The sequence below is a fragment of the Mya arenaria genome, chromosome 10, assembly GCF_026914265.1.
Source record: "Mya arenaria isolate MELC-2E11 chromosome 10, ASM2691426v1".
NCBI classification, from domain to species: domain Eukaryota; kingdom Metazoa; phylum Mollusca; class Bivalvia; order Myida; family Myidae; genus Mya; species Mya arenaria.
The window spans coordinates 23972115-23982730 of record NC_069131.1 but is presented as its reverse complement, the minus strand read 5'-3'; the positions used below and the strand labels follow the sequence as shown (position 1 = coordinate 23982730).

Genomic DNA, 10616 nt, shown 5'->3' with positions numbered 1-10616 from the left:
TTACTTTTTTATTTATGAATTGAGTATAATAATTTGATGAGTAATTTACTATTTTGTTGTAGGAATCAATAATTATTTTTAGAATTGAGTGAGGAAGTTATTTTTAGAAATGATAAAAATACCAATGCGATGGCCATATTTGGTAATGGGAAATCCATGACGTACAAACTAGACGGGTTTACAAGTTGTTTTCCTACAAGTGAATTTGTTATCATTCAACCGAGCGCTCAGTCTAAACGCGGAAGTGTAATATTTTGACACATGCAAGTCTAATATCTGCAACTAACTCACTTATCGAAGGTTCTAGAGCTTTGAAAGATACAGACTATTTTGAGGAATCATGCAGGTAATTACTGATTTCAATATTTATTAAATAAATGTTTGAAAAACTCGTATACACGATAAAAGCTTTACTTAGGAGGTGGGTGGGGGAATGTTTTTGTTTCTTCTTTTTTTATCTGTTTAATCTGAAACCTTGCGACGAAATCCTAACGCCATATAGCAAAATAACCACAATACAAAACTGACTAAACTAATTGCGGCAAGGTATGAACACATGAGCTGTAAATATCATTTTAAGGTGTTAATTAGACACTTTACCTGTTTACAATTTACATTTGATTTGGAGTAATTAAGAGAGCTGGGTCAATTCTGCCAAGTTACCATTTTGGCCCCCATTTGTACTTTGATGTACTGACCGGTTAATGGCAGAAGCCTGGTACATTTTGGCTTACTTTTGTTATTTAATGACGACCTAAAAGAAAGAGGACAATTGTTTCCACTTTTTTTTCAGAAGTTTTAATTTTATTAAGAATGAAAGAATAAATAAGTCACTGTAAGAGTGTGACTGAACAAAAATTTCTTAAGAGCTAACTTATCATGTTTGTCTTGAATAAAATTATGACAACTTAAAGCATAATTTCAGTTGAAAGTGATTAATACCACAATATTAATTACAACCCGGGCGGTTGACTGTATTTAATATTTTGGCCGAGGATGCTGATGGGATGGATGCATGAGGATTGTCTTTTAAAAACTTGCCTCTTTTACAATCAATTTCCAGCACTAACACGCAACATACAACTTACATCCTGTTAATCAACGATACAAATTGTTAATTATGATAAATCTCCTTTCCATCTTAACTAGGACCCAAATGCAGACACTGAATGGAATGATGTGTTGCGGGCGAAGGGAATTTTGCCGCCAAAGGAAGAGAAAGAAATCACAGAAGATGATCTAGTGGCTATGGTGGAAAACACGATTGAGAACAAGTCAAAAGGTAACAGTGTCAGTCTTGAAGCTTTCTTTAGCTGAAACCAGTCTTTTTTCGGCTGTTGTCAGGAAAACATTGTTAGTTGAATGAATAACTTTACAAATATTTGATTACTTTATGTCTCTTTATTTTATGCATAAAGCTAACTGTATTTCCCTGTATTTTTTACTCAGTTTATAACATCTCTACGGGGTAATCTATAAGTTTTGTAGATCTAACATCCATTTGCCAAATGCTTTCAAATCATGCACTATGCATGAAATACAAATTATTTAGAGGGAAAGGAAGCAGGACGCACGGCAGCTAGTAATGACATAACAGCGTCATGTCATTTTCGCCATGGCATATTGTCACTTCCAATGTACTTTTAAAGCATAGTGCTTCTATTTAAATACCAATTATAACACATAATTATTGTATACAGTGTTGAACAATACTTGAGCCCATAGCTCAAATGATGACCTGGGCTGCCCGGTTTAGTTCATTTGGATAGAAAATGTATATTTAAAATAGAACCAATGATTGTTAATTAATTATACAGTAAGCATCTGAAATTTTTTGGATCTACCCTCGTAAATCTGAAAAAGCATGAGAAATCTGGATTTTAGGTAGCCAACAAATGCCTTTGAACTTGGATAACATTATTATATTTGCAGGCAAGGACATGGGGGACATGGGGCTTGATGAATTAGACGAGATGGAGGATGATATAGATGAAGAAGATGAGAGAATGTTTGAACAATATAGGTACAAGATCAGTGATTTTTAGCTCGACTATTCAAAGAATAAGGAGAGCTATACTACTCACCCAAGTGTCGGCGTTGGCGTCACCCCTTGGTTAAGGTTTTGCGTGCAAGCACACATAGGTTAATATCTCAGCAACTACTTGAGGTATTGCATTGAGACTTGATACAATGGTACTCAACCATCCAACCTACTTAATTAACCAAGTTAGATAACTCTAGTTTGCATGTAATGCAAATAATATACCATTATTATTTGACTTACCGTAGATATTCTGGTTAAGGTTTTGCACGTAAGCACACATAGGTTAATATCTCAGCAACAGTTAATATCTCAGCAACTGCTTGAAGTATTGCATTGAGACGTGATACAATGGTACTCAACCACTCAACCTACCTAATTTACCAAGTTAAATAACTCTAGTTTGCATTTAATGCAAATAATTGCCCTTTATTATTCGACTTAGAAATCCTGGTTAAGGTTTTGCATGTAAGCACACATAGGTAAATATCTCAGCAACTGCTTGAGGAATTGCATTGAGACTTTATAAAATGGTACTCAACCATCCAATCTACTTAAATAACCAATTAAGATAACTCTTGTTTGCATTAATATCAAATAATGGCCCCTTTTTTATTCAACATAAAAATTCTGGTTAAGGTTTTGCATGTAACCACTTTTAAGTCAATGCTTCAGCAAATACATCATGTATTGCATTGAAACTTTACATACAGGCTCCCAACCATTTAACCTTCTTAGTTAATCAAGTAAGATAACTCTATCTTTCATATTATATCATTTTTGCCCCTTTATTATGCGACTTAGAAATTCTGGTTAAGGTTTTGCATGTTTAAAGCACACACAGGATAATATCTCAGCAATTACTTGATGTATTGCATTGAGACTTTATACTGTATTCAACTACCTGACCTGATTGAATAATCAAATTAGATAACTGTGTTTTGCAAATAATGGCCCTTTATTTTTACACTTAAAAATTTTGGTTAAAATTTTGCATGTAACCACATTTATGTTAATATCTCTGCACATCATGTATTGCATTGAAATCTAATCTAACAGTGATCCATGCATGTTTGGCCAAAACTTTTCAATCCTTACACTGAAAAGCGGCGGAATAGTCGAGCGTGCTGTCTCTGTGACAGCTCTTGTTTTGTGTGCAATTTAATGTGTTTAAAAGGTTTTTATTTACCCTTGAAATATAGTGTCCATTTTAATATTTATAATTCCTTTCCGATATGTTTGACACCATTGATGATTTCTTTGGAGGAATTAAAAAACAGAGTTATTTCTGCACTTTGAGCATATAAAAGACCTTCAACCGTGAATTAATACCTCATTTAAATAAAATCTAATTCCTTCTTTAGAGATACAAGATACAAGAATCTTTATTTGAAACATTAACTCAATGAGCTATTTTCTGACATTTACATGTATAACAAACATAACTTATCAAAACATAATAATGAACTGGTGACCTGGAAATAAAATGTTTTAATACATGTTGGTACAATATTTGAACAAGTATTTACAAAAGCTGTACATTCACTGCATTGAGACTAAACTATGTAGTTTATGAATATAATAAATAACCCCACTCTCTATTTTTCAGACGTCAACGTATGGCAGAAATGCGGGAAACCCAACAGAGGTCAAAGTTCGGAGAGGTGCGTGAAATATCAAAGTCTGACTGGGTCACGGAAGTGAACAAGGCAGGGGAAGGGATCTGGGTTATTGTACATGTGTTTAAAGACGGGTAAGTACATGTTCTTAAATGCATGATACCAATTTTCAATCCGGGCATACTAAAAACAATCCTGAAGAAATCTCTCGTATCTTGTTTTTTCTAAAACTTCTTTACATGGAATAAAGATAGCAAGCACTAAAACATTCTTAACTAATCCTGATGAATATGTTTTAAAAAATATCGTAGGGGAAAATTATAGTTTACTTTATTGAAACTTGGTCATTTAACAATGAAACTAGATAATTAAACACTGAATTACTCAATTTTTAATACATAAATTGTAACTGAGCATGTGATACTTGTTAAACAAATTCAATTAATCTACTTTTGTAGTGCAATACTGGTCTGAAGAGATCTTAATTGCATGTACATTTTTCATTGAAATATTGAGAAGATATATTGTAAAATTGTTACTGTTTAGTTTTTAGCCAATTTGATCTTTGAAATCAATTTTCATTACATGCTTTCTGATGATTTATAGAGATTTATCAGTTAATTAAGAAAGGTATTTACCTGTTTCAAATAGTAAAATAACATTTTGATATTTTTCACTCTTTTGAAACTTAAGCCCACTCTCCATACCAAATCAAACCTTTGTGCAAACAGGGCGGGGACATAGCATCGAAAATGTAACTTCAAAAATAATGTTAAGTTTGCATACAATTTGCATAAAAATCGACAATAAACTTTCATATAATATCCTGTGAGATTGCAATAGATTTCACCTCGTGAACACTAATAGTCAACCAGTCGTGAAATATAACTTTTGGCGCTCACTCAGTGAAATATATTATGATCTTATACTGAAACAAACAATTATTTTATAATTCTGTATCTGTTTGTTTTAAATGATTTATTGTCATTTGTTTTAGAGCTTTATTCTGATAAGCATGGTTATTTTTCAGGATTCCACTGTGTAAACTTATGAACCAGCATTTATCAAACTTGGCAAGAAAGTTCCCCCAGACAAAATTCTTACGAAGTGTATCGTCATTGTGTATACCAAACTATCCAGACAAAAACTTGCCAACAGTATTTGTGTACCTAGAAGGTGATATGAAGAAACAGTTTGTTGGACCTCTTGCATTTGGAGGGATGAACATAAAACAAGATGGTAGGTCATGTTTATATTGTTTGTTATATTTTGTCTTTTTTCACAATTATCACAATTCCTTGGTGTCAACAGCACTTTAGATACAATATATTTATGCAGTCGAACCTTGTTGGCTCCAACTCACAGGGACCGTCGAAAATACCTCGAGCCTTGAAAAATTCCATCCAAGCAGGAATGCTTACTTTTTAAGACATTGGACTTTTACATCGAGTTCAAGCCAACGAGGAATTCGAGCCAAGCGAGTTTGAACTTATGGGTTTGGCTTTATACCTCTAAAATAATAAGTATAAATACATGTACATGAACATGGGGGGCATATTAAAAACAAATCTACAATAAATTGTCATAAAATCACAAACTTTTATTATATATGGGGGTCAGAATCTTGTAAATCTAAATAAATGAGAACTAATGTTTGCAGCCAGTCCTAGCTGCTTCAAAATATGTATCGCTACATGCAAGAATAAAGGGTGTGAGAATTTGATAATATGATATGCTCAATAATAAGATGGTCCAATGTATTATATGAAATTAAAAATCAAGGAATAATTGTAAACTAATGAAAGGACTTGATGTTAGGGTAACAGTTTCATCACTCAACTTTCACGAAGGCTTGCAATTTGAGTATTCAGAGTGGGTGTGTTTTTCACATGATGGGGCCATGATTTCATCTCCATTGCCTAGTGGTTAAGGCTTTCGCTTACGGATCTGGAGGTCGTGGGTTTGATCCCAGGCCGCGTCATACCGAAAGACCTTTAAAGTTGGTACAAGAAGCTTTCTTGCCTGGCGCTCGGCATTTAAAGGGTAGTGCTTGGATAAGTGGTGTACTCAGTACTGGTTTGACCCAGGAAAGTTGTACCCTGTGTATCGGTGCTTTACACCGAGCACGTAAAAGAACCAAGGGGTCTCTTCAAAAAGAGCTAGGATATCGCACCCAGACTTCCTTGTATCCCACCTCTGTCTCTTCTGCGTGCTGTCCCTTCAGCAAAAACAAAAGACCCCTTTGAAAATAAGTGCTTGCACTTTCACGGGTTTTTCTTGACAGAATGTCTAAAGAAATACAAATATACATACAAACAGTCTCAAATTTAAGTTCAGACTCAAGTGGCAAAACTGCATATATTTTTCATTGTAACCTTTTAGTTATTAATAAGTAGTGATGATAAATATTTGCTGCATTTTATAACTGTTTGATATTGTACAATAATATACTTTCAATTTTGTATAATGAAATGTATAATGCTTTTTCATTCTTTGTAAGTTAATAAAAGCACTATTTTCTTAGTCTGAGTCAAGATTTGGACCTGAGTATGTTCATAAAAATAATCACTGTTTCTCTTATTTTAGCTAATGTTCACAACAAAATGTGAACACACACATAGAACAATCAATGAATAACATCATTTGGCAAAGATTTTATGTAATTGTCCAAATAAGTATCAATTATTTATTTGGATGAATTATAAGCATGAAATAAAAATATGTTTATTCGTTTCATTGTAGATTTCAATATAGTTTACAACACCTAAAAAAATTTTTTACTCGTGGCTTTTCCATTTTGTAAAAATTATTCTCGAAATCTTACACTGAAACAAGCCATTATCCGGTATATAAATTCATGTTGTTATTATCTATTTCTGTTGTTGCAGAGTTAGAGTGGATGTTGTCCCAAACTGGCGCCATTGCCACAGATTTGGAAGAGGCTCCTCGACCCGCGGTCAAGGACGTTATGAACATTGCCATTCGGGAAAGTGCAATTAACGGAGATGATAGTGACGATGACTATTGAGAAATCAGTCCGATGATAACATGGAATTTATTGCTTCAAGAATGCTGATGAAAACATTGAACAAATGTTAGTTTGCAGTGGATTAACTTACTGTACAAGAAAATGCCCAATTTAAGATTTGAAAAAAAATCTTGTGAAAATGGGCAAACAATGGCAGCATGTTACTCATGTATTAAATGTTGCATTCACTCTGTCATTAATACAAATTTCTTAGGGCTATTCCATTTGAACATATAACCCCCGGGGGGGGAGGCACTTTTGAATTAAGCCACCCCCCTACAGAAGCAAATTTACCCTTTTGGGGTCCAAATAAGTGATAAAGACACCCACCTTTATACTATTAAAATAATTGCCTTCCCACTGGGGGTTATAAGTTTTACTGGGATAGCCCTTAACTACAATACCTCCGACCAAAAAAAATGGTTGGGCCATAACATTGAAGGAATAACTGTTTAGGAGTGGCCAAACTTTTTTTATTATATTCTTTTATAATATTACAAGACCAGATATGAGTAGAGAAGGCTCAAGCTATCAGGCAGAGGTTTTCAAACCCTTTTAGTTCAATGCTGTTACTGTTATCATAATGCATTATAAGAAGTGGATTTCATACAGATTGTAATAGGATGTCAGTTTGAATATACATGTACTATACAAATTATTTGGAATTATTCATCTAAAAATACCGGTATGCAGTAAGCTTCTATAGGGCATTTTATACACCAACTGAGGCTAATGGATATGTAAAACTGTACAAAAACTGCATAATAAGGAAGTTATCTATGAATTATTTAATTAAGTATCCTTGTCCAAGTAAGAGACATAGATTAGACTCTTGAATGTCTAAATTTTACTTACTTGTACACAATCATGTGCTTCATGAATTTATAAATACTAGGTATTCTTCAGAAGTTCTCATGTCGGAAATGCATGTACTATTTATAAAGAATATTATCTGCATGTGATTTACTTTCTCTTATTTCTGAGAAACACCAGGTTAATTTTTTAATCACTCTTACTTTACATACATAAAATGAGTCGTATCATGATGTTCTGGTTTTTCATGTGTTTCAATTTAGGTATTTAATGTTGAATTCAGTACAACATGACATTTAACCAAATTGCTCTTTTTATCACATTTTTTTATATTATTGAATTTGTAATAAACTCCTCAAAATATTAGCTCTTGAAGTTCCTTAAGTTGTGAAAGCTTTCCTGAAAAAATATGTGAGCACTTTAGTTAAAGTTATTATTATGAAAGTTATCATGAAAGTATGTCACAGTGGACTGTGTCTTTGATCTATATTGCACTGTCTTATTGAAATGTGCTGAAAACAGTTCAAGAAACGCTGGTTGTCACCCCTGAAACCAGTCCATGAAACGCTGGTTGTCAACCCTAAAAATAGTTCATGAAACGCTGGTTATCAACCCTGAAAACAGTTTATGAAACGCTGGTTGTCACCCCTGACAACAGTTCATCAAACGCTGGTTGTCACCCCTGAAAATAGTTCATGAAACGCTGGTTGTCACCCCTGAAAACAGTTCATGAAACGCTGGTTGTCACCCCTGAAAACAGTTCATAAAACGCTGGTTGTCACCCCTGAAAACAGTTTATGAAACGCTGGTTGTCGCCCATGAAAACAGTTCATAAAACGCTGGTTGTCGCCCCTGAAAACAGTTCATTACACGCTGGTTGTCGCCCCTGAAAACAGTTCATTAAACGCTGGTTGTCGCCCCTGAAAACAGTTCATTACACGCTGGTTTCGCCCCTAAAAACAGTTCATTAAACGCTGGTTATCGCCCCTGAAAACAGTTCATTACACGCTTGTTGTCGCCCCTGAAAACAGTTCATTAAACGCTGGTTGTCGCCCCTGAAAACAGTTCATTACACGCTGGTTGTCGCCCCTGAAAACAGTTCATGAAACGCTGGTTGTCGCCCCTGAAAATAGTTAATGAAACGCTGCTTGCCGTTACCGAAGAAGTGATTTTAAGTCGCCATCTCTGTTGTATTTTTGACAGACTCTAACAAAAAGCGTCTTTACGGGTCATATCTACTTAATAGTGACTTTTTTAATCCTGTAACTTTGGTAAATGTCACCACTTTTATGTAGTTATTTGCTTTGTTATCGTCTATATTTCGCGTACCAACAATACAATGTAAACTACAGGGACCATCCCAGTAGTTTCTCTTCTCTTAATAATGCTACACATGTTTAAATTTGACCGTGTTTACTTGGGCCGATTAAGCTAGCCTATAAATGTGTTAAATTAGACTGGTACCCTCATTTTCTTTTCTCAATTTCATTAAAATATTTATATGCGGTGGCGTGCCATTTTTGCATATCGGATGTTATATGGATATCACCATTCACTCATGGCACTCTCACGAATAATTTGTGTTTGCTGGTTTATTATTCGATTAATTTCATGTTCTTCAGGAATTTAAACTTTTCTATTTCTCTGAAAATCTCCCTTTATACTTTAGGACTTCTTGAATAGAGTCCATATGTTTGATGTTTTAATGGCCATACTAAGATAGTATCTTTGAGAATCTTCATCATAATCAGTTCAGGTACGTTACACATAATGTGTTTAATTGTCCCTCAAAGATGGCGGCTAACCGGTGCGTTGATAAAAATCATCGACAGGTGCAATCTGTTTAGAGTGGTGTCTGTATAACATTAGCCTATAAAAACAATAACGATATTATCTGAATTAGGCTGATTTATCCGGAATAGACTCGCTTGAACTTTTATGACAATACTTGGTGGAATTAATAACAAGTTTTTGAATCTTGCAATAACGTTGCATTTCTTATCATATGGTCTGATTAATGAACAATGTTGGAACCGTAAACAGTTCGAAACCATTGTCCGATCCTTACTAGATAAGGCTTTTGATCATTTTAGCCCGTCTTTGTCATTGTCTAGGAAAAACATTGGTGTAATTGTCGCCTGATCCGTCATACGCGTCGTGTCTAAGTACCTTTTCCTTGACCATAACTAAAAAACTATTCAAGACACTCAAATGAATCATGGTAGACGTGTTGCCAGAGACAATATGTATCTGCTCGTCTGAAGTATTGCACTATACTTGTTTACTGGTGTTGAGAAACGCCTTCAACTGGTCTTGAATTCAACTGGTACTTCCATGTATCCAGCTGACAGAAACAGTCAGGCCCTTATATAAAAATCTCGGCCCTGATATAACAAAATACTTTCTGTTCCCAATAACACAAAAAAATGAGGCCCCAATATCACAAACATAGTTAAGAAATTACTTGAAATTTGAGACTGGTTATATTAACTGTGTGACGTGTAAATCCAAATAAAGTTCAGTCTGATTTTAATTCCTATCAAAGTGTTGCTCATCAGACGGCATAGCAGTATTTGTGAATGATAATAGAGCGGCTGTGAAACAAGACGTGCACGTGTACGTGTAGTGACACTTACATAACAGTTGCAGTTTTAAAATTTTAAATAGTTGCGAAGTTTCATTGTAAACATGAACGTGCTACCTTGTTGATACTCGCATACAGCATTTTCCTCATTTAATCGTACACAGTGTGAGGAATGACGTGACTTCAACGGGGTTCTCACACGGGTCAACACGGGTCAAAATCAGTGTAAGAAAGTAAACAAGAAAGTGACGTTAATTCCTAAAGAACTTTTTTGACAGAAAAGTTATGAAAATATTTAATGAAAAAGACTATGCTATTTTCTACTTTTAAATGTGTGAACATTTTTTAAATTTGCTTGTATTTCAACGATGCCATCCTTGGCCAAAATTTCTAGATGGAATATTGTAGAACGATTCACGCTGTATACGCCGTGATTCTTTGTTTTGTCCGCATTTCCTAGTAATTCGTAACATTTAAGAAGTCAGGTATGCGTTCAAAAGTAAGTTTTGTTCATTACTTTAATAATACGAA

The 10616-nt window shown here is 34.4% G+C and overlaps 1 protein-coding gene across 1 annotated transcript; it reads left to right on the top strand.

Moving 5' to 3' along the window:
- The first annotated feature begins 213 nt into the window (after positions 1-213).
- Positions 214-7867, top strand: LOC128204174 (phosducin-like protein 3). The gene is made up of 6 exons (XM_052905550.1): positions 214-346; positions 1150-1282; positions 1933-2023; positions 3651-3794; positions 4691-4899; positions 6549-7867. Exons 1-6 carry the CDS (start codon positions 341-343, stop codon positions 6686-6688), a joined length of 723 nt encoding a protein of 240 aa, XP_052761510.1. The 5' UTR covers positions 214-340; the 3' UTR covers positions 6689-7867.
- Positions 7868-10616: the final 2749 nt, after the last annotated feature.